Source organism: Acipenser ruthenus, chromosome 3 (assembly GCF_902713425.1).
Source record: "Acipenser ruthenus chromosome 3, fAciRut3.2 maternal haplotype, whole genome shotgun sequence".
NCBI lineage: Eukaryota > Metazoa > Chordata > Actinopteri > Acipenseriformes > Acipenseridae > Acipenser > Acipenser ruthenus.
This window is the reverse complement of record NC_081191.1, coordinates 107,536,026-107,561,382: the sequence shown is the minus strand read 5'-3', so window position 1 is coordinate 107,561,382 and position 25,357 is coordinate 107,536,026. Positions and strand designations below refer to the sequence as shown.

The window sequence follows — 25,357 nt, the reverse complement described above, 5'->3', positions numbered from 1 at the left end:
TTAATATATATTAGGAATAGCAGAGAACCTAATATTGATCCCTGTGGTACACCACTGGTTACCTCGCTCCATTTTGAGCTTTCTCCTGTAATAAGTACTTTCTGTTTTCTACATGTTAACCACTCCCTAATCCATGTGCATGCATTTCTTTAAATCCCTACTGCGTTCAGTTTGAGAATTAATCTTTTATGCAGGACTGTCAAAAGCTTTCTGGAAATCTAAATAAACCATGTCGTATGCTTTGCAATTATCCATTGTCGATGTTGCATCCTCAAAAAAGTCAAGCAGGTTAGTTAGACACGATCTCCCTTTCCTAAAACCATGCTGACTATCTCCCAGGATACTGTTACCGTATAGGTAATTTTCCATTTTGAATCTTAATATAGTTTCCATAAGTTTACATATAATAGAAGTCAGGCTTATTGGTCTGTAGTTCCCTGGTTCGGTTTTGTCTCCCTTTTTGTGGATCAGTATTACATAGGTCTCCCAACGGCAGTAGTGACCTTGTTGGCTTTTTTTTACAGCAGTTGCAAAGCTTCAATTCATACTTCACAGGAAAAAGATGCCCAGAGAAACATGCAAAGGCGGTTTACAAGAGACCACAGTGACCTACCAGAACGATGTATTTTTATACAAACTATTTTGAAAACAGCAGACTTAGGCTTTAGAGCTCGGTTATCAGCTTTGGCAAACACGTTAACTCTTATCTACACAATGTAAGACTCCACTACTGGTAGACAGATTCAACATTGCCGTGTATTGTTTTGTTGCTAAACTGACTACACACAAATAAAATAATAATAGTTGTGATACTCATGCTGCCCAATACTCTCGGTTTGCTTTTGGGGCATCAAAATTGCAGTTTAATTCCTCTGATATCACTGTCACAGCTGTTACATTTTTTGGACAGATTTGATTTAGAATCAAAACCCAGTTTGTTTTAATGCTCTCTCTTAAAATCTATTTTCTTTTCTTAGCTATGCAGAGCCCACCTATGTCTCCAAGATGAATTCTGAAATTCAAGAAAACACCCATGGATTATTAATTCAATGGACATTGTTTTTTTAAATCTTTGATTTACAAATGGCAGCTTGAATAGAACATAGTAGATAAGCCCCAATATAAAAAAAAGTACTAGACAGTGATGGTTATTCCTTCTGTGATGATTCCAAAATGTAACAATTATTGTTTACAGACACTGTGAAAGATAATAGACAACCCAGTATACAGGATGTTCTCTGAAAATGCTCTTGATTATTATTAGACAGCAAGTTGCAAATGTGACTTTAATCTCATTAATTCCAAATGGAACAGGAGTTTACATATAGATATGACTGTTGGTGTATATGTGGGGGAGAATGATGATTCCTATTTATGTGTCTTGTCTTCCAGCCATTAGACTTTGAAACAAAAAAGGCATATACTTTCAAAGTGGAAGCCTCTAATGCTCATCTAGACCATCGGTTTCATGCCTTCGGACCATATAAAGACACAGTTACTGTCAAGATTAATATTTTGGATGTGGATGAACCTCCAGTATTCACCAAACCTTCTTACACGATGGACGTGTATGAAGATACCCCTGTTGGCATTATTATAGGGGCAGTGACCGCTCAAGACCTGGATGCTGGTAGCAGTCCAGTAAGGTAAATTCTTTTGAACACGTTATTGTCTTCGGAATATATCATAACATACCTGTATGCATGATTTACTAAACTATATAAAAAAAATCTTCTGAAGAAACATCAAACTAATCAAATGTTAATGTATTTAATGATATGGTATTTTGTTTATAATTGATACAGTGAAGTTCTATGTGTTCATTTGGTAGCCTTGGAGTCTTTTTTGTTTCTAAATAGGTACTTACATACATAACAGTTGAAAACAAATGGAAAGATGCCACAAACACAAGCTTTGCTGCAATGCAGGGCAATACACTGTTCCCTTTCAATTCGAAGACAACCAACAACAATACTTTTGGGATATGCCTGCCACAGGTCAGGTATTTACTGAGCATTTTATGTCAGTGCTGCCGATAGGCCCCTCAGGGGAGTGCTGCATTTAACTTTTTCATTTCAACAGCCTACATTGCTTTACGGTTGTAGTCTGCTTTCTAACCTGTTTTGTGTTTTTTCCTCCGCTATTTGCAACAAAAAAAAAAAGAGATGCGTGTTGAGTCGATTCCGCCAGATTGTCTCGAACCGCCCTCTCGGTGCACTCAGCCAGAAATCTCACAGTTCACCGCGCAGTGACTTTCTACCCTCACAGCTCTTGTTGTGTGCGTGTGTGTGTTTCCTTACTTCCCCCTACAGGAGGAGAGAGAGAGGTCCAAGAGCTGACCCAGGAGACGGGCCCCACCTGTGAAGTTACCTCAGAGACTGGTGTTACCGCTTCGTCAAGCTCAATTCGGGCGCTTATGGAGCGAGTTTCCAAGTTCCTCCAGGTTCCCTGGATGGCAGCGCCTGAACGCTGCTCTGTCTTTAGACCGGCGCAGGCTCCCCCCCAGCCCTTCCTGGTATTCCCAGATTCTGTGGAGGAGGTACGATTTTAAAAGCAATCAGCCAAGCTGGGCGCGGGCCTGGTGCGAGCCCCTCCGGTAGTAGGTCTGGCTAAAGACCCTGCCTGCCCTAACAGCCAATGCAGAATAACATAGGCCCACCTTAAGAAGGCATTTGCAGCTGAAGCACAAGTTATGCACCTCGCCAACACGGCAGGTCTCCTCACGGCCTACCTAGATGGCATTTTGCAAATTGGTGCCCCTTCTTGAACCAGTAGCTTCAGAGCTACGTTTGGTCTCAGGTACGCTGCTACAAATATCAGGCTTCCAAGGGCACGCCCTGGGTCGAAGCCTGGCAAGCCTTATAGTGGTGCACAGACAGCTTTGGTGCTCCAGTGCAGGAGAGGATGAGATGCTGGCATCCACCCATGACACATACGGTGACACGAACGGCTCCGATCCCCACGGCGCTGCGTGTTGACCAGAGGCATCGCTTTCAGGCTTCCGCGGCAGCTAACAACCGGGGCTGCCCGCAAGGATGGGGAAACGCCAGACGAGGGGCCCCAGCACAACAGCGCTCAGAGAGGCAGTTCCAACACCGTCCTAGGCAATCTCCAAAGCAGGTTCCACCTCAGCCTCAGCAGCCCCTGAAGGCTTGTGGCCTCAGACCCACCCCTTCTCTCAACACCAGCTACAATACTGGTGCACTTGCACCTCAGATTCTTGGGTGCTCACCACCATACACACCGGTTACGTGCAGGCCCTCCTCCCTTTCGAGGGATCACGGTTACATCTGTGAGCAACCCTCTCTGTTGTGTCAGAAGTTACTGGGTCTGATGGCCGCAGCTTCATCAGCTCTCCTGTTGTGGTTACTTCATATGTGCCCGATTCAGGCGTGGCTCAATGCTTTCCGGCTCCATCTCAAACGCGACAAACACCGTCGACTGACCGTGTCCCGCATATGCTGGGAAGCCCTGTGCTGGAGGAGACAAGCCTCTCACCTGAGTGAAGGTGTAAGGATGGGAGTAATTCACAACCATCAGGTGGTGATGACAGACGCATCCAACTTGGGTTGGGGTGCGGTCTGCAGGCAGAGGAGTCAGTGGGTCCTGGTCGGGTAGCTGGACATCCCTGCACATAAATGTGCTGGAACTGCGAGCAGTTCACTTCACTCTCCAGCATTTCCTGCCAAGGCTCCAGAGGAGACATGTCCTTGTGCACGGACAACGTGTCTATAGTAGCGTATCTCAACCACCAGGGAGGGCTTTGGTCCCCGGGGTTGCACCGCATAGCCTTCCGGCTATTGACCTGGGCAAAGAGGAAACTGTTATCCCTCCGGGCTGTCATCTCCCTGGAGTGGTGAATTGGGCGGTGGACCTCCTCTCGAGGGAGGGTCCTCACCCGTCAGGGCGATCTCTTTGCCACGGCAGAGACGACTCACTGCCCCTTATGGTTCTCCCTCCACCGCTCCAGCGGTCCACTAGGCGTCGATGCCCTAGCCCACGAGTGGTCCAGGACGCTCTTGTACACATTCCCGCTGATACCGTTGCTCCCAGCCTTCCTAGAGAAAGTCCAGACAAAAGAGGCGATAGTACTCCTTGGCATTACTTATTTTACAGTTTCTGCAAGATCTGCTAGAGGTGTACCTAGCAGCTATATCTGCATGCCATGTCCCCATTGACTTAGTTTCCCTGGGCGCTCATATTCTGGCGACCCATTTTCTAAAGGGTGCTCGGCGGATGCCCTCCACAAGTGGAGTCTGCTGTCTCCGACCATGCTCACGCTCTCTCACGGCGGCTTTGATATACTTTCCCAAAAGTATTGTTGTTGGTCGTCTTCAAATTGAAAAGGAACGATAGGTTACGGATGTGACCCCGGTTCCCTGAAAGAGAAGACGACCAACAAACCTTGCGAGGTTGCATCACTCGCATTCACAGGTTCGATTAGATAAGTATCTACAACTTAACTAATTACATAATCAATGTACTGTGTGTAAGTATTTGTAAAGCAATGTTTTGCATATCATTTTTCATGTACATATTTCTTTTAATTAAATAAACGTGATAGCATTCTGTTTTTTGATGCTAAATAAATAGATTTAGCATACGGTTTTCATATTTTTTTCTGCAGTCTGTTTGACATTATTCTTTTGGAGATTCAGTTAAAAAGTGCAGTGATGCACCACAATTTTAAGTGAGGTCAAGGCTGCCAAATAATTTTTGATACACATAGAATGATACTTTTAGAATACTGTATTCTGTATTTTACTCCACTGGGACTTACATGCACCAAAATTAAATTGATAGGTGAGACTATATGTTCCATTAACCACTGAACCATTGTTTGTTTGTTGTTGTTTTTTTTATTATTCTGAGTCATCTAAAGTAATTTCTAAACCTATTCAGGTTCAAATACAAATCCACAAATAAGTTATTTAATCTGTGGTTTCAGTGGACAATATAGGTAATGTCAAGCACGACTGCTTTAGACTTGAACAGTGTAGGCATCCACTACAACTGTGCATTGGAATAGAGATGGACTTAGAACTTGTAGTTTGTTTTCAAATTGGGATACCTGGATGCATGTGTACAAACTCTTAATCAAGGTTTTAAGTAAGGCGTGCTGCCAATTTTTAAAACATTTTTTAGGAAACAACCTTTTGCAGTAAACTGGGATGTTATTTGCTTAATTAACGCATGAGCCACACCTGTGTGGAAGCCCTTGTTTTCAATATACTTGGTGTCCCTCAGTTACCCAGGTGTTTCCATTTTTGTGTCCACTACCTGTACTTGTGAGTATATAAACATATACCATGTAATTGTAAGCAGCAGTACATATAGTATACTTTTTCAGTTATAAACAAGTAAGAATAAACACAAATAATAGTTCCTTAAGGAAAAGTTAATTCCACATGTGTTCTTGGTGGTATTCGGAAAAGCAAATACATCGCCATACATCGCCAACTACGACACATAAAAGTGTCCTGGCTAGACCTTGGGGCATTGTGCAGGCTGTGGTTCATTAACAGACTTGCAACAAAGTGCAAGTGCGTAGAGAAAACAAATGCAAGTACAGACCATCTTTGCACTGAGAAAAGACTATGCTGTTTCATAACAGACTGGAAAGTTGCTGAGTTTTCATGTGACTGCAACACATTTAAAAAACAAACCTGATGTTAATATTTCACATTCAGTTTTAGTTTACAGTTCATGGATTCTTTAAATGATTCTTAGTTGTAGTGGTGTGCAGTAATTCCCTTTAGCATGTGTTTGTGTAAGCAGGTATTAAATTACTTTGTTCTGCACATACAGGATATTTTTGGTGCAATGGGAGTAATGCTGTGATAATACCAATTAAAATATAAAATGTTCTCTGGAAGTCGACATAGAGAATATAATGTAATCTGTCTGGAAGTTTATTTTATTTAGCAGACACCTTTATCCAAGGCAACTTACAGAGGCTAGGGTGTGTGAACTATGCATCAGCTGCACAGTCACTTACAACTACGTCTCACCCGAAAGACGGAGCACAAAGAGGTTAAGTGACTTGCTCAGGGTCACACAATGAGTCAGTGGCTGAGGTGGGATTTGAACCGGGGACCTCCTGGTTACAAGCACTTTTCTTTAACCACTGGACTGAGTTGTGGTTTATAAAAAGGTCATTTCAGTCTTTTTGACTTGCCCACACTGAACTTTCTCATGTTGTTTTATTAAGAACATAAGAACATAAGAACATAAGAAAGTTTACAAACGAGAGGAGGCCATTCAGCCCATCTTGCTCGTTTGGTTGTTAGTAGCTTATTGATCCCAAAATCTCATCAAGCAGCTTCTTGAAGGATCCCAGGGTATCCGCTTCAACAACATTACTGGGGAGTTGGTTCCAGACCCTCACAATTCTCTGTAAAAAAGTGCATCCTATTTTCTGTTCTGAATGCCCCTTTATCTAATCTCCATTTGTGACCCCTGGTCCTTGTTTCTTTTTTCAGGTAAAAAAAGTCCCCTGGGTCGACATTGTCTATACCTTTTAGGATTTTGAATGTTTGAATCAGATCTGAATAGATTCAATTCTTTTAGCCTGTCTGCATACGACAGGCCTTTTAAACCCGGGATAATTCTGGTCGCTCTTCTTTACACTCTTTCTAAAGCAGCAATATCCTTTTTGTAATGAGGTGACCAGAACTGAACACAATATTCTAGGTGAGGTCTTACTAATACATTGTAAAGTTTTAACATTACTTCCCTTGATTTAAATTCAACACTTCTCACAATATATCCAAGCATCTTGTTGGCCTTTTTTATAGCTTCCCCACATTGTCCAGATGAAGACATAAACTCCCAGGTCTTTTTCATAGATTCCTTATTCAATTTCAGTATCTCCCATATGATATTTATAATGCACATTTCTATTGCCTGCGTGCAGTACCTTACACTTTTCTGTATTAAATGTCATTTGCCATGTGTCTGCACTTTTTTGAATGCTGTCTAGATCATTTTGAATGACCTTTGCTGCTACAACAGTCTTTGCCACTCCTCCTATTTTTGTGTCGTCTGCAAATTTAAAAAGTTTGCTTACTATACCAGAATCGAAATCATTAATGTAGAGTAGGAATAGCAGAGGACCTAATACTGATCCCTTTGGTACACCACTGGTTACCTCACTCCATTTTGAGGATTCTCCTCTAATCAGTACTTTCTGTTTTCTACATGTTAACCACTCCCTAATCCATGTGCTTGCATTTGCTTGAATCCTTACTGCGTTCAGTTTGAGAATCAATCTTTTATGCAGGACTTTGTCAAAAGCTTTCTGGAAATCTAAATAAACCATGTCATATGCTTTGCAATTATCCATTGTCAATGTTGCATCCCCAAAAGACTGTTGCATGATCTTGGTTAGTGGTTTGTAAATAACTTCTTTCATTTCTTTAGGTACTATTGGGAAGATCTCATCCGGCCCAGGGGATTTGTTTATTTTAAGAGCTCCTAGTCCCTTTAACACTTCTGCCTCTGTTATGCTAAAGCTATTTAAAACTGGATAGGAACAGGTCGACATGTGGGGCATGTTGTCTGTGTCCTCCTTTGTAAAAACCTGTGAAAAGTAATCATTTCATATATTTGCTATTTTCTTTTCTTCGTCTATGATTTTGCCATTTGTATCTCTTAGACATTTAACCTTCTGTTTGAATGTTCTTTTGCTGTTATAATATTGGAAAAACATTTTGGAATTGGATTTAGCCCCCTTGGCAATATTTATTTCTATCTCTCTCTTGGCTTTTCTAACTTCCTTTTTGACTTGTGTTTGCAGTTCTAAGTACTCATTACTTTTGTGGTTTTAAAAAACACTTCAAATGAGACCGTTTTGTGGTCTGAGTTTGCCAGTGGCTCTCTGACCTCTGTTTTAGTTATTTTGTCTTCATGATTTGAAAAGACTAAGTCAAGGTATGCCTCCCCTCTAGTCGGTGCCTTGACAAATTGCGTTAGGAAGCAGTTATTTGTCATTTCCACCATTTTAATTTCGTCCGTCGTGCTACCCACCGGGTTCTCCCATTTTATACACGGGAAGTTGAAATCCCCCATTAGTATGGCTTCTCCTTTTCTTGTGAGATCCACTGCCTAGTTTGTATTCAAACAAAGACATATGACTGAGAGAGTGTATCCTGTGGTGCACAATATCACTTTAAGGATTAAAAAATGTTTTACAGGCGGATGGCATTAGTTTATACAAAACACAACATATCTTAGTCATAATACAGTTGTTTCACTTTTACAACCTGGTAAAGGTTAGAGAAATTATGATTCTATAGCTGACCAGACTTACCTCTGATTTCACAAAGGTTCCGAGTCGACTTTCATTCAATTTACTTACGTCAGATAATGCTTAGGCTGATCTACAGTAGTTTTGGTTTGATTTTACCAATACCCACCCTTTTAAACACTGCACACAACTAAGTGAAAAAAAAAACACACACACACAAAATATGTTTGCCAAAACCAGGCTTTATATGTGGGTGATACTGTATAAATAAAGTTCCTATGTAACAAGGTCTGCTGTCTGATAAAGAGTATGCACATGAGACTACACTATGAAACCATTTAGTAAACCATAGTCAAGATTGCGGGACACTGCAGCTTTAAATTGTGAAGAAAAAAAAGTATGAGGGCATGCATACTGTACTCACAAAAAAAATAAGCAAACTACCACTAATATAAACAATGCCATTTCTGTGGTCTGTTTTATAAAAATGTATTTCATGTTTTGTATATATTCATAAAAACTAAATCTTGTGATTCCTCAGGTATTCTATTGATTGGAAGAGTGAGTTGGACAGTTATTTTGAAATTGATCCAGTGGAAGGAACCATCACTACAAAGGAACTCTTGGACCGAGAGAACATGGCACAGCACAATGTATCCATTGTTGCAACTAAAGTTAGTAAGTATGACAAAGAATCAATACTGATTTATGGGGAATTACATGTTCCTTTTATTGTCAACAACCACGTATTATACATTCAAATCATTGTATTAAATGGCTGATTTCAAATCAACAGTATTGTATTGTCTTGGAATATAAAACATTATTGATTGCATTAGTAGGAACTTTTTATATATTGTAGGCAGAATGCTAAAAATAAATGCCTTGTGATTACAGCATCTATTGATTGGTATGTGAAGACAATTTTTGTTGCTTGAGACACCAGACTTTGTACTGACAGAGTCATTTATCTAAAATCCAGATGTATTCTTTAATAAACCAGTTAATCTGAAGTCAAGATTGTTCTTGAGTGTGTGGATGAGTTATGCCACATTTATACTTGTTTTCAGGGCCACTGTGGCAGGATGACAGAGGTTTGAGGCTGAGAGACAGTGAAAGGGCAAAATAATGATCTTTATTAAACAAAAAATAATCAAATAAATAGGCACAAAGGCCAACAAAAAGGTCCAAATACAAATACAGAAATGTAGGCTGGGCATTAGCCTTCACTACAGTTTCTTTCTCAAAAAAACGAAACAGCACAGCACCCCAACAAACAAACTCACCCAAAAAACCCCCACACAAAGGGTTTCACCTGCCTTTTATAGTCTGTGGCTGGAGCCCAATTAACTAATAATTAACAATTAAACACTTAAGGCTCCAGCCACATTCTCACATGTATTTTACAGGGAGGAATTTAACCCCCTCCCTGCCAATCCAAAACAAACAAGAATTCTAAGAAAAACAACAGTAAAAATAACAATAATAAACACAAATTATAGGAGCGCGCTGGCACCCCATCACAGCCACCTTTAGGCCACATATTGTAACTGACCTAGTATTATTCCTACTGTATGTCAGTGTTTTTCTGAAACGTGTCACTGCAATTTTACTATCCATTATCTGACTCACTTTTTGTACAATGTTCACTGCTCGCATGCATGACGCAGGTGCAGTTTTAATTTCAATGAATTTGACTTCTTACCTGCGTTCCATCTGAAAGCGAGCATGGAGATACTGCAAGCTCCCATCTATAGAGTGCTGTTTCTGTCAAAGAAATTCTGTACACTTTGTTTTGGCACCAAAAAGATAAACTTTACATAATTCTTTTGAACTTAAAAATCAGTTAACATGTAAATACTGTTGGAACAACTCAAAATAGGTTGTATGGTTTGTCAAAGACAGGTGTCACTGGTGTTATTTGTGTCTGGCTTTTCCCTGGGACACAATATAGATTGCTTTCTGAACTGCAGCTGTAAGCTTTCAGCTGGTACGGTTTTTAAAATCGATAAAACGTACCCTTTTTATCACTTAATTACAAAACTGTCACACCACACTTAGTCTTTAATATAAATTGTATAAACTCAATTATTACAAATGACTACTAGTAGTTTAATTCATGGCAATTGTTACTATGGGCCTAATTTATCAAAGTGTGGGCACTTTTGTAGGCATTATTAGAGCTCCTGTGCTCATTTAAGCCAGTTTCTAATTATCGACACCTTTTTCTCGTTTGGCTCAGCTATTATTTGCCTGCAATTTATCACCTGTAATTAGTGCTGGGATGATCACAGCATTTTTATGTTAGAATATTCGCTTATAATTTAAATATTCGTTCAGATATTCATTCATTTTCAAAAAGTAATAAAAGTAATTATATTGCTCAGAATGCAGGCAGAGACAGCATAGCAACAGCGGCAGGGGGCGTGGCCGTGGCCCTGTGTGTGCGCCTTTATTTTACAGCAAGACGTTACAACATGTGACACGTTAAAGTAGAAAAATATCCCCGGAGTAAAGAATACATTGTGTAGGCCGTACTTTACCCCAATTAACTACAAAACAAAGGATACCAAATAACAGTTCAAGTTAAACGTTGTTTTGTTTATTCCCAAAATAGTACATAAAGATGACACTGCATTTTATTTATTTTTTACTCTTGTTTTAATTCCTTGCCATTGCTGTTTTTCCACAGTAAACAGCGGCCATAGGCACTTTTTCATAAAGTAATAACATGAGTTTTACTTTAGTTTGCCTTTTTGTAGCAGAACAAGCAAACGAAAACTGTAATTTAATTTAAATAAAACAAACGTGGAAATGGCATTGTAACAGTAACAGAAAGTCGCAACAACAAATATTATAACATCTATATAAAATTCACTACACAACATTTCCAGCAAGTTTGGCACTGTTTAAGCGAAGCATTTCAGAATGACGTGGCAGGCTTTTTTTTTTGTCCCATGAGATTCTGACTCGCTCTAAAGCTCTTTTTCATTTGCCATTTTTTAAACTGTCGCGCAACTTCTGGTGAGGTGGTAAATAAGGGCAAGGTATTTTTTGTCATTTCTAGCGAATACGAACATCTGATTTTTGTATCCGAATACATGTAAAAAAATATCTGATTTGTCCCAGCACTGCCTGTAATAGTATTTGGGGTTTGTAACATGTATTATTATTAGTGTGGTGGTATTCAGTTTACCCTGACAGGTTTTACTTAATGTGCTGACTTGACAGGGCAGACATGAAATGTAATGTATTTTAATATATTAAATATTTTAAAGCATTTAATCACCAACCTACAGTTTAATGCAGGGACATGCCTATTATTACAGATTACAGGTCATATTAGCATCACATAGGTTTTACACAGAGAGCGGTGAGTGGATGAAATGGGTTATCAAGCCACGTTGTTGATGCTGGATCATTGGGATCTTTGAAGACCACACTTGACTCAATGGCTCAATAAGCTGACCTGAGCGAGCGCTGATGGGTCGAATGGCCTCCTCTCGTTGGTTTCGTAGGTCTGACTTGATTAAAACCACGCTCACAGTCAACTGTTGACATCGGTATTACACTTACAATAGAAGCGATTTGTGTTATGCACGGAAAGCTAGTTTTAAAATGATCATTGACCAACAGTTTTGACCATGTGCCTACAAAGGTGTTTCTTCTGAAATTATCACTTAGCATTGGTTTCACTAGTTTCCACTCACACAGTGCATCATTTTCAGTCACAGGATCAAACAGTGGCTTTGAAAATGCTTTACAGATGTTTACAAGTTCAGTTTCCCCATAGGAGGAAGATTCACTAGATGTTGGTGCTGGTAAATGTCCTGGATCTAACACCGAAAACACAGAGAAGATTTCACGACATTCAAAACGTTTATGTATGTTTTCACACAGATTGTCTAAAAACTGTGTTTTGAGTTTTGAAAATTTAGCCCTCTGTTCTTGACTGTCTTTAATTACATGACCAGACCATTCAAAGGTACCATTTGGTTCAGCTGGTACAGTGGATTCGAAGTACTTTAGGTTTTTCCCTGATGCCATCTTTAATTCCTCTAAAGCTGATAATGTAGAAGACAAAGCCATGCTAACATAGCTAAAGTCTATGTCTTGTTTTTGGAACGTGCGACACAAAATTCCAGTCACACCCATAACATCAGCCATGAAATGAACAACAGCTATAAATTCATAAGTTCCAATTAACTTTAGAAGGCCACTTGCAAGAGCATTTCCAGGTTGCTGCTTATCTTCCATTAACGCTGCCATCAGGGAGTCTAAGTTTTCTAGTACAGACTGCACTGAGCCCTCAAGGCTTAACCATCGGGTTTCACACACCTCTTTGAATTTAATCTGGGCTTTAGCTAAAACAAGTTACATGTTTTTTTAGGGTTTGCATTCTCTTCGGACTGTGGCTGTAGTATTTATATATCGATCCCAACACCTCTTGAAATGTGTTGAGATCATTTACATTATGACTAGCTTGACATACAGCCAAAGACAAACGGTGTGCAATGCAATGCACAGCAACAATGATTGGACACACAGCCTTCAGTTTTTTAACACCACCTCCCAATCTACCTGTCATCACTGACGCACCATCAGTGGCTATGGACACACATTTCTTTAGGTCAAGATTGTACTCCTGAAACACTTCAACAATTTTATTGTATATATGTTCAGCTGTTCCATCACCTTCAAGATTGCACACATACAAGAAATCCACAGATGGATTGCCATTTTTCAGGCATTTTGTGTAGATCATTAGAGTTTTTTTCATTTGTACAGTCCGTTGACTCATCTATCATTATTCCCATAAAATCAGATTGAGTCAAGTCTTCAATCAAATTTTCTACTGCAACCCTAGCTATGTCCCTCAAGCTGTTGTCATGTGTGTATGTTGTGTGGTTATCCACAGAAAGGGTCTGCAACATTGATAATCCCTTCAAAAAAAAAAAAAATATATCACAATTGCAATAAAAACACAGGCACAATTTAGTTTAACATAATATTTAGCAAATTGGATTAGACAGAAATACTATAGCATTTATTTGAGCAATTAATATTTGCATTCATAAAGATTTTCTAAAAAAAAATGTTCTAAATCTGAGTTACACAGTTTAGGTTTAGAACAAATAATACTGTGTAAAAAACACACACGTATAGTTTAAGAGAGGATGATATCCAGCACAGTGGTGTTGCTTTGGACAACATAACAGCATATATTTCTTATCTTAAATGGCAATCACTGGCAATTTGGTGAGTTACTATAGTTAGGGCCCTGTGTTTTTCATGACTATTTATTATTATTATTATTATTATTATTATTTTTTTTTTTTTTTTTTTTTTTTTTTTTTCACCCAACCTGTAAAGGTAAATTTCCAGTAAACTCGGAGGATCACACAACTCCGTCCGACCGACCCAATATAAACGTAACTATGCAGTACAGCAGGTGGATTTTTTTCCATGCAGTCTCTTAATGTAATGTTTTTTGATGTACAGTTAGGGTTATTTAATTTTTCTTGTGCCTCTGTTTAATTTAGAGGTTAACAATTAGCTACAAGTGAAACAAAATTCGTGAAACGCAGGGACCTAATAGTAGGCTACTACGCCACTTTATGTTAATTATTATGTTTACCTGATTTCGCTGGAACAAAATTAGATCCTCGAAGTCTGAATTAGGTCTGTTCTTCTTTGCAAGGTAATATGCAGTCCGCATAGCTGACATTACTGCGTCCTTCTCCTTGCTAAACGCAGTAGTGATGGCTTGCTCTGTACATGGCTGCATTTCTCGTGCTTCTGTTGCAGCAATGTGATCTTTTGTATGGCTGTGTTTTGTCAAATTGTCCTTTAAGAAATCTCAACAGCCTTTTGTAAACGCGTTGCATTTATTTGCAGCAATGCAGTAAGTACAAGTCATCTGTGAAATTTCGGCATCATATACAACCCATGGAAACAGAGTTTTCCAATAAGGCTGAAACTTTGCTGCTTGTTTTCTTTTTCTTTTATCGGATGCTTGTGAACTTTGTTTGTTCTTTTTTGTCTGGTGTTCCGAATCCAAGTCTTCATCTTCTACAACTTGTTCTATTTCACTCTTGCTGTGGCCGCGCTGAAAAAACGAGTGGATTTTCTTCTGCGACATTTTAGTATTGGCTAACAGTTTTTTTTTTAATTTGCGCGCATATTTAATTTACCGCTTTCACAGCGGATGCAAATGGTATCTGACACGCAACATGAAACTGAGGCGCTGAATAGTTGACTGCATTTACGTAGCCTACCACGCCATGAGAACGCTTCAGAGTCAATGAATCAAGAGGCTGAGGCGCTGATTTGATCAACAGCAGTGACTATGATTTCGCGATCCCTTCTTTTGAAGAAAGAGAAGTTGTGTGTGTCTTTAACAAAAGGGATTTTTTTTTTATAGTACAAACAGAAACAATCGTCACTAGTGACGATTCCACATTTTTTTTTGTCGTCACTTTCAAAAAACATTCGCAAATTACGAGAGTGACGAGCGACAGCGAACCCCCTGATGTAGTAGTTCCCTCTTGCTGTATGTTTTTCAGAATACTAAATACACATATTCATACTTGGTCTTCAGCATTTTACATGTCCGAAGGAAAATGTAAAAAAAAATAATAAATACATAAACCTGTGCAATGTATTCATGTGGCAGCGTTTTGAGCGTGTGATTAAGTAATAATTTTGCAGTGTGGCCGTTGACCCCCCTTTGCAAACTTCTGATTTAATAGATATTTAAAAATGTCATGTCATTGGGGTAGGTTTATGTTAACCATATGACCATGGTATGTACAACAATTCAGCTTGAAGTGTTTAACCATACGCCTCCTTACCTGAGAATCCAGCATGCATACAGAGAACAGCTCTGTTTATGAACAGAATTGCATCATCCTAATCAAATAAAAAATAACATAACATGGATCTAAAACTGCCATGACTTACATAACCTGTTGAGATGAGAAAAACAGACCTCACTATTAAATAACTTTGAGAATCAATCAAAGCAGTTTAGCAATATACAGCAATGTTATAAAGACACTAGTTATTATACAATGCCATAGTGGAGTTGATTCAGACTCCAGTAGCTTATAAAAAATCAACTGCTTCCGGGATGATACGAATTCCTGTTTAACATTTTCTTTTCCCTCAGCACACATTTTGACAATTGGAAATATGAAAACATTTTGTTTTGATGTATATACGTCCTTAACAGTATAGCAAGCATCAACCAAACAGATATGTAAGCTTTGGGTATGGCTACACAATATATTTAAAGTATTATTTTAAGGTGCCTGAGGAAATTGCAGCTGTGCTGTGTTTGGCATACCGTAGTTAAACAGTAGTTCTCAGACCTGTTCAAATTGAAGTTTATTTGTTTTAACATTGTGAAAATGTTAACTCTCTTAATTATACCTGGAACTCAAGAGCTCCATACATACTGCTGAGTAATGTACCCTTTCAGAGCTGCAGCACACCAGTAAACCACTAGATGTTGCTCATTCACTGTATAACAAAGGGCAAACTGTAATTCATGTTCAGCTTCATTTTTTTCTCTCTTTCATGAGATACACTTCTTGAACATTAAAAAAAAAATCAATAGCTGCTCAAGAGGACATCACTTTACTATTATTGATGATTAATGATTTGCATATTTATATGGTTTATTTTATCTATTGATGCAATATATTTTTGAATTGATTATTTGATGCATTATTTATTGTGTGAGTGCACATGCTTGTTGACCCAAGAAGTCATCAGAAACAGGATGAATCACCTCAAACAGCTTTCTTTTAATGTATGAGTACTATTGGCAATGGCATGTTCATTTACAGTCACCCATGTATATTTGTTAAGGTTGTTTCATGTACAGGACACCTAGGGAATATTTTAGTCATTTCTGGGCCACCCCCTGAGATGGTCTCACACATGATTTGCACACCCTAAACATGAAGTCCTCAGACCAAAGATGGCTTAAAGCTTACATGGGGGGGGGGGGGGGGGGTGCAGGATATGTATATAAATGTATTTAAAACACATACATTAAAGAAAAAGTCTGCTCAGAGAATTGCGTTTTCATCATTGTTTATTAATATGTTTTTGTGTTTTTTAATGTAGATAATCCTGTGCTTTCCAGCAAAGTCGCAGTCATCGTCCATGTGTTGGATGTCAATGAGTTTCCCCCAGAATTGTCAATACCGTACGAGACTTTTGTATGTGAAAATTCTAAGACAAACCAGGTATCAACCATTTTTTCTATGTTTTGTTTTATAAGTATATTTAAAAACATGTAGATATAATATATACATAAACCCCAATACATTATTATTTTACAGAACTGTACATCTTTACAAAAGCTGAAATGAAATGATAACCAAGGCTTTGGTAACTGCTTATAGAGTATAAGACAGATGTATGCAATCTTTAATAAATAGATTTATTTACTGAACAAACAGTGTGACACTGGAAAAGGTCATTGAACAACTGGTGTCTGCCACAGTCAGAATCATTCCATGGACACTCCTGAAATATAGATTTTTTATTACATAATGTTCATGACAGCCCACAATAAACCTAGTGTGAAGGGGATTATGAGATAGATATGAAGCTTGAATGCAAAGCTCCAGTGCTTTACATGCTTCCATCAGATATGTCAAGTGGGATTACAGGGTGGTGTTCATAATATTTTTTTGTATTTGATAATGCTGCATCTTACCATCAGTGCAGTGTAAAACTGTCTAGTATGAAAACAAAACAAAAAAAGACCTTCTCTTTAGAATTGCAACAAAACACTAACTGCTGTTACACGTCGTTCTGGAGTATTTTACAAATGTAAAAATGATGACAGCCACCTGTGAAAATAGCTGTTGGCACATTTACAGATGTAGGCATATTAGACTGAATTGCATAACCAGAGCTGGATTTGGTACCACAACTGGGGGACTAATGAAAGACCTACAGCGAGCTGTGCCTCCAGCCGCACGTAATGTTGGAAGAAGAATGTCTGCTTTAGACACTGAAGCTAAATCATTCTCATCTTGCACACATTTGTTGTAATTTTTCAGCATTGTTGTTGACCGTACAGCTCGAACTCATGGAAACAGACTAACAAATATTCAAACCCTAATATATAAAATAAAACTAATACTATAAAACACTGTAACTACAAATGGTTCTAATTACAGCAGCACTACAGACTAGAGACAGAAAAAGTTGCATCTCATCTCCTCCCTTCCTAGTTAAGTTTGTCTTGCTTGTTTTATTTTCCTGCAATGGGTTCCTGAAATATTTATATATCAAACTCCAACCCTGCACAACAGTAATTCTGCACAAATCAGGGATGAGGCCAAATGAGGCCAACCCAGATCCCACATTCCAAGTGAAAAAGTAAGAAATCCACTGCGTTAATAATGCCAGTTCAAGAAATGCAGTGTATTCAAAACCAAATGTGAAATAAATGATAACGATAAACTTGTATAAAACTATTATTGCGGCATGATAGTGCCATCATAGTTCTAGTTTCCACTTTGCTTAAGTCCAGTTTTCAACCATTAATATCTTGGCAATGGTTGGGGGTAGAGTGCAACATAAACACTTCGTAACATTGTCTCTTTAAACTCTCCCCTGTGTACAATGCAAATTATAACGTCATTTTTCATCATACTTGGATATCGGCTCAATGCAGCTCATGGATTTCAGGCCACTTCAACAGCATATATTATGTGCTAGATGTTGTGTATATGGGGTTTCTGATCCTGTTTAAGGTGTTGTTGCTAAGGTTTTAAAATAATATTCACTGCCTCCCTTATCATTGAATGCTACCTGCAGAATATCTCTGCTACATACCTAATAGCTATAGGTGGCATGGCATTTCTTGACTTTTGTGACTTCAAGCTGCACCATTGAAGTTCATTTAATTATATTTCCGTAATGACATGTGTGGCTTCAAGCTTAAACCATAACTGTTTTTAATTAAGTTTTTTATAATGAATAGTCATATATCTGAAGTGAAAATCCATTGCACCTATAAGCCCTGGATTTCAAGTAGATGACAATGTACACATCCATCTGCCAAAACAAAAAAAAAATGTAAATGTAGAAAAAGATATACAGTGTGTGTGTGTGTGTGTATGTATGTATGTATGTATGTATGTATGTGTGTATATAAATTGTTACAGTTTATAAAACACAACTGCTGTCTAGCTGTCAGTTAATGGTCTATAAAATTATTTTATAGACCATTAAAGAGAACAATAACCTTACATTTGCAAAATACCAATACAAATATATAGCAGCATTCATTTTATGGTCATTAAATTAAAGACAAAAGTCAAGAAGCTGCCCAGAGTAAGATAGATTTTATTTTTTGTTTTTTTTTTACTTTAAAAACCAGAAGTTACTGCAATTTCAAGGCTACACTTAACAGCCTTGGACATTGCCAGTGAGGTTGGCTGATGCTAAAATGATGCCATTAACTCAATAGCTTTGTGCAGTACAGTGCCCAAATGCACTTTTCCTTTTTTATACATTGAACAGACATAACCTCAACTTTATTTCCTTATACAGCTAATTCAAACCGTCAGTGCAAAAGACAGAGATCTGCCCCCTGCTGGTCAGAAATTCTATTTTAAATTACCCCCAGAGGCCACCGCGAAACACAATTTTACAGTCTACGATTACGGAAGTAAGTATGCTTTAATCTGCACTTGTTTCCACATCTCTTTTATATCACAACAGTCTTTTTCCAGCAGTGTACACCTTACCATCTTAAATAAAAGGTTTACTGAAATCCTGATGAAACTAATAGTGTGTATTGTGCTACTAGGATTTTAGTACACAAATCTAATACAATAATTCTCTGTGCAGGTCTCAAACTCTGGGGTTTGAAATAAACATTGATGCTTAACTTTATAAAAATATTTTGAATCAGCATGAAGACTTATCGCAGAACTTTTAATTACTTTCTATGGGGAATCATTTTTATCCTATCTCTGATCATTGAACTGCATCATTAGTGTGTTCTAGGTTTAAACAAAATCACACCTCTTTTTATCTGATACCCAGCCTGTGTTGACCTTCTGATATGATATTTGATGTCACTCATGACAGTCACTGTGCATTGCTACAAGATGGATTTACATATCCTGTCTAAACCTGGATCACAATAATGATGATATTAGCTTCCCTCATACTGATTGCAAATATCAAAATCCTAATAAATCTTCTGGATACTTAGTGTTGCTTTCAAACCCAAGAATGGGAGACTTGCAGTATAAAAGGCAATAATAATTGTATCAACATTGTGGATAGCAGGTTAAGTTTGTTTGTAATTCATTTTGCTAATGATGCTGTTGCATTTAAGTTTCAAACATTTTAAGTCTGATAAGTAACAAACGACAGCAGTAAAGGTCATGCAAGGTGTGCTTTAACCGTTCTCCTTGATTCTAAAGTCTTGGCAACTCACGTCAAGAAAATCTTTGTTAATATGAGTGGAACAAATTAATAGTGACGGGATCGGCTAACCTTCCCTCACTGGAGGAGCACATTCAGTGTACTGCTTGACACATACTCAGTCTCTTATAGACATGTTTAGATGTTACTCACTTTAGGCAAAAATACTCCTCCAGGCCTCCCTTTATTGTGTTTGTTTCAGAAAAAAAATAACAACCTTCACCTTCCCCTAAGTCAAAACCTCAGTTTGACAAAGTATGTATTCCAACAACTGCTGGCTCTATTAGGAACAGATTGAAGGGTTAGACATTTGGAATTTGAAGCAAGCTTATAGCAACTATTAAGTATTTTATTTAAGTTCAAACTATTCCATATTATGAACCACTTTAATAAATAATTTCCTGGTGTAATTCTTGTTGCTACAAGTATTTTGAAAAGATAAACTACGGTCTGTTACCTCTGGATTGATCATGCTTACGAAAGAGTTTTGAGTAACATTCAAGAGTGTCTCACCACCAAACCTTGTTCAACTGTTATATTTACCAAGTCTCCTCGACTTGGGAAAAACTGTGATTGCTTTACTCATTCTGAAAAACTGTGATTGCTTTACTCATTCTGAAAAACTGTGATTGCTTTACTCATTCTGAAAAACTGTGATTGCTTTACTCATTCTTGAAGCACATTTCACATTCTCACATCCAACAACGTTTCCAATTGCAAGAGCACAGGATTGCACAGACACAAACTCTTGTTATTATTATTATTTATTATTATTATTATTATTATTTATTTCTTAGCAGACGCCCTTATCCAGGGCGACTTACAATCGCAAGCAAATACAAATACATTCAAGTGTTACAATATAAGTCATACAATAAGAACAAGAAATACAATAATTCTCAAGTGTGACAAACCACAATTCAATAATACAGCAGATAATAGTGAAAGTTACATCAGGATATGATTAAATAGTGATAGTTACATCAGGATATGATTAAGTACAAAATACTACAGATTAAACACTTGGCAGATTACAATATTCTGAGGTACAGGATTAAATGCAGTAAAATAGGGGGCAGATAAGAGCAAAATAAAGCATATTTAAATGAAGGGTGATAGTGTCCCAGGATACAACAGAGGAGTTCTACAGGTGCTGTTTGAAGAGGTGAGTCTTAAGGAGGCGCCGGAATGTGGTCAGGGACTGGGCAGTCCTGACATCTGTAGGAAGGTCGTTCCACCACTGCGGAGCAAGGGTGGAGAAGGAGCGGGCTCGGGAGGCAGGGGAGCGTAGCGGAGGTAGAGCCAGTCTTCTAGTGCAGGCGGAGCGGAGAGGTCGAGTGGGGGTGTAGGGAGAGATGAGGGTCTGGAGGTAGCTGGGTGCAGTCTGATCAAGGCATCTGTAGGCTAGTACAAGAGTCTTGAACTGGATGCGAGCGGTGATCGGGAGCCAGTGGAGCGAGCGGAGTAGTGGAGTAGCGTGGGCGAAGCGAGGTAGAGAGAACACCAGGCGAGCAGCAGAGTTCTGGATGAGCTGGAGCGGACGGGTGGCGGACGCAGGGAGGCCAGCCAGGAGGGAGTTGCAGTAGTCTAGGCGGGAGAGTACCAGGGCCTGGACCAGGAGCTGGGTAGCATAGTTGGTGAGGAAGGGTCGGATTCTTCGGATGTTGCTCAGGAAGAATCTGCAAGTGCGTGCCAGAGTGGAGATGTGCTGGGAATAAGAGAGGCAGGGGTCCAGGGTGACTCCAAGGTTCTTAGCTGAGGAAGAGGGAGAGAGTGTGGTAGATTCCAGAGGAACAGAGATAGAGAGATCAGAGGAGGGGGAGGAGGAGGGAAAGAAAAGGAGGTCAGATTTAGAGAGGTTGAGTTTGAGGTGATGCGAGTGCATCCAGTGCAATAGCTTTTATTTTAGCCTGTACCTTTTTGTTAGTTTATCAAAATTAAGGTTTGGGGCGGCTTACCCCCTCGACTGCGAATATATTGTCCCTGAAATTAACAAAAAAACACCTACAGTAAATAATACTTTCAAACCAAATAAATACAGTAAAAATAAATAAGTGAAAACACTTACACCACTCACACGCACTCTCAGCATACACACTGAGAGAGAGAGCGAGATGGGCGCCAAGCGGCTTAACTGATGCAGCTCTACACCCATAGATTGTTGTTCAGAATTATTATTTTTATTATTAATAAGGTTAAGCCTTTTATATAATGCAGCAACAGATATACAGCATACATACAATAGATAGGAACAACGGGGTTTGGATAATCCACCACCATGGGAATTGAATGGGAACAGGAGGCCCACGGGCTGAAATAACTTCCAGGGTGCCGATATCCCCCGCCGAGCGGACAGCATTCTCACACAGCGCCTCCAGGTCTGCTGAAAAATGACACGGGAAATGTGTACGTGTTGACCACCCTTTTATCGTTTAAAATGCTAATCCTATTGACTGTTTAAATATTTAAAGAGACAATGTCACAAAGTTTTTTATGATCCAAAGGACATCACTCTACCCCCACCATTGCCTATTGGACAGTTTAATATAGAAACAAAGTTGAAACCATAACTTCTTGTGCACAAACAACAATCCACTTATATGAATAATAAAGACAACCCCCTCTAAAAAACATATAATTACTTAATGGATAAGGGTGTGAAGCACAGCTAAGATCTTCTAATTGGGTATGTGGGTTTAGTTTTGATCCATAGCATTGTTTTTAAATTGTACTGTAGAGTGTCACAATGCCACTATATTGTTTCACGTGGTAGTGTATCTTCACAAGCTTTTTTCATCACAGTCTTCTTATCAGCACTGTGGTAGATGCGACTGGTTCAGCCTGTATTAACACTGCTTTGTTCTATTTTGTTTTAGACAACACAGCTGGGATTCTAACCAAGCGGAATGGCTATAGTCGTAGAATGCAGGAGATTCATTTCCTGCCTGTTGTAATAGAAGACAGCGGGTATCCAGTCCAGAGCAGTACAACTACTCTGAACATTCGAGTCTGTGGATGTGATACTGATGGCACCCTCTTATCTTGCAATGTTGAAGCAATTTTCTTACCAGTGGGGCTCAGTACAGGGGCACTGATAGCAATCCTTGTATGCATCATTATACTCTTGGGTTAGTTATCTTTCCCTTTTCTTCTCATCAGCCCTTTCTGGATTGGGATGCATTTCACAGGTCCAGGTTAGGCAGGTTCATAGAGACTTCAAGGAGTGTTATAAGCAAGTTCTTTAAGCACCACTCAAATGAAGGCAGTGCATTTGCAAACATTAAAATATGTATGTTAAATAAGGGAAAAATTGCCCAAGTGAGCCTTAATAAAAATGTGTGTTTTTCTGAGTAAAATTAAATATAATAAATGAATGTCAGTCCTAGTACTTAGAATCATTTTTATGTCAAATTATTATTTTACTCAATGTTTTGTGGCCATACTCCATATACAATATGTGATTAATTGATTAATTAATTGTTACCATGCTCTGATAAAAGTGACGATTAAAGCGCTTACATGAAACCCTTCACAAATATGTACCATGAATCCACTCTTTGCTTTTTAATTTGTTTTTGATAACTGCAACACAAGAACAGTTGTAGGTTCCTTGGATCATCTCATTGTTATCCCCTTCCATTGTGCCTTATTGCTTTAGTAATACTATCAAAGTTTTTTTTTTAATAGAATAACATTCATCTTGTTATAGTCAGACAAACCCCCTGAGATTCTAGATATTTTCATTATAGCTGTTTTGTTATTTAGTTAATAGTTATTTTACAACAGGATACAATAGGTCAGTATGCAGAACTTTTATTAAAAAAAAGAAAGAAAAAAAACCCTACCATATAAAAATGGATTTGCAACATTTTTAACTCGGGTTGTCTATCTTTTTTTTTGCTTCTTCTTGCAGTGATCGTGGTTCTCTATGTTGGGCTCAGGAGACAAAAGAGGAAAGAAACATTGATGACCTCTAAGGAAGACATCCGTGACAATGTCATACAGTATGATGATGAAGGTGGTGGAGAAGAAGATACCCATGCTTTTGACATGGGCACCCTGAGGAACCCCAAAGTGATTACAGACAACACGTTTCGGAGGGATGTGAAGCCAGAGACTGAGACCTGTCCCAAGCCACCTATTTCCCAAGAAAATGCAGACATCAGAGATTTCATTCACCAGCGGCTACAGGAGAATGATATTAATTCCAATGCACCCCCATACGACTCACTTGCAACATATGCCTATGAAGGTGATGGCTCTGTAGCAGAGTCCTTGAGCTCCATTGAGTCACTGGCTACTGACGCTGATGAGGATTATGATTATCTCAGGGATTGGGGGCCTCGATTTAAAACCCTGGCAGGAATATTTGAAGAACATGAGTCTCATTTGGAAAAAACAGACAAACTTTAAGGTTTTTTACAGGAGTAGGGGGTCTTTTTTGTGTAAACCTACTGTTTAAGTTTGGGGGTTTATTTATTATCAAGTAATTGTGGTTTGCTCTTCAAAGAGAACAGAGAAATGTGGTACAGAAGACTCAAAGGAAATAAGCCAGCCTTCCAATTAATATTTACAGTTATGTCTACTTCTAAGAGATAGATGAAAGAAAGACTAGAAAGGAAGGCAAGGACTCTCTTTGCTATTCTTATAAAGTGCCTCAAGATAACTATTTTTGTTTCAAATCTCCTGTTACAGTAAGAAAAAAATTAATGTGTTCAACAGTTTGATCCTACTATAAGAAATAGAAGGCAACTTGCTAAAACGGAACCCCCAAAACAAAGTTTTCTTGCGACAGCATTACTAATGACAAAAATGTGGGGACATGTATGTGGCCCTAGTTTGGCCAAAGCTTTTGTACATTATTTATTTATTTATTTACTACAAATTCTACTTCCTCTTGATGTTTTATCATGAACTACATGCAGCAGATGTGTCAGTCATGAGCGGGTTGTTGTAATGAGTTGTAACTTGTAAAAAATGTTCGGGCTTAACATTGAATATTAATATTCAGTTCCTGTAATAAACACCCTTTTTTCTTAAATAAACAAAACAGCAGTAAAAATGGTTTTATAATTGACTTTGAAATTATATGTTTTTCATGAGAATATGAAGGCATTTTAGTTCCAAATCTAATAGGGTTAATTATTTATAATAATTATTTGCACACTGGATAGTTTTATTTTCAATATGTACAGTGCACATTTACATATATATATATGACACACACCCACACACAGTGTAATCCTTTTTCTCAAATCTTTTGCAGCATGATAAAAGTTTGGTATTGCCATTACAGATTTTATAATGTGTACACATGTTTTAAATAGCCCTGGAGGCATGTTCACCACCCTGGACAGTGGCCAGAAAAGAAATGCTCTTGCTTGCCAATTCATCACCAGTCACTGAACATTCCAGTGGTGCTCCCAAAGTCATAGCGGCCTGCTGGAACTTTTATCAAGGTACCTGTGTGCGAATGTAGAAGAAACTAGCTGATCAGTTCTGCCACAGAGGGCTTACCTACCTATACCATAAGTCATGTGCAAGAAATACTATTATTATAACCTGCTCCACCTGCACAGAGATATAATGCTAGTAAACGGAGGTGAATATTCTGATCCTGGGCTGGAACCATCTGTCTTC

The 25,357-nt window shown here is 38.5% G+C and overlaps 1 protein-coding gene across 2 annotated transcripts in view; it reads left to right on the top strand.

The window, feature by feature from the left end:
- Positions 1-24,767, top strand: part of LOC117435721 (cadherin-12-like) — a 126,739-nt gene extending 101,972 nt beyond the window's left edge. For both annotated transcript variants that reach the window (XM_034059095.3, XM_059020745.1), the window contains 6 exons: positions 1,393-1,646; positions 8,790-8,926; positions 16,385-16,506; positions 18,833-18,950; positions 22,594-22,845; positions 23,631-24,767. In XM_034059095.3, the coding sequence (XP_033914986.3) occupies positions 1,393-1,646; positions 8,790-8,926; positions 16,385-16,506; positions 18,833-18,950; positions 22,594-22,845; positions 23,631-24,130 (1,383 nt within the window). In that variant the 3' untranslated portion in view covers positions 24,131-24,767. The remainder of the gene's footprint in view (positions 1-1,392; positions 1,647-8,789; positions 8,927-16,384; positions 16,507-18,832; positions 18,951-22,593; positions 22,846-23,630) is intronic.
- The last annotated feature ends 590 nt before the right edge of the window (positions 24,768-25,357 follow it).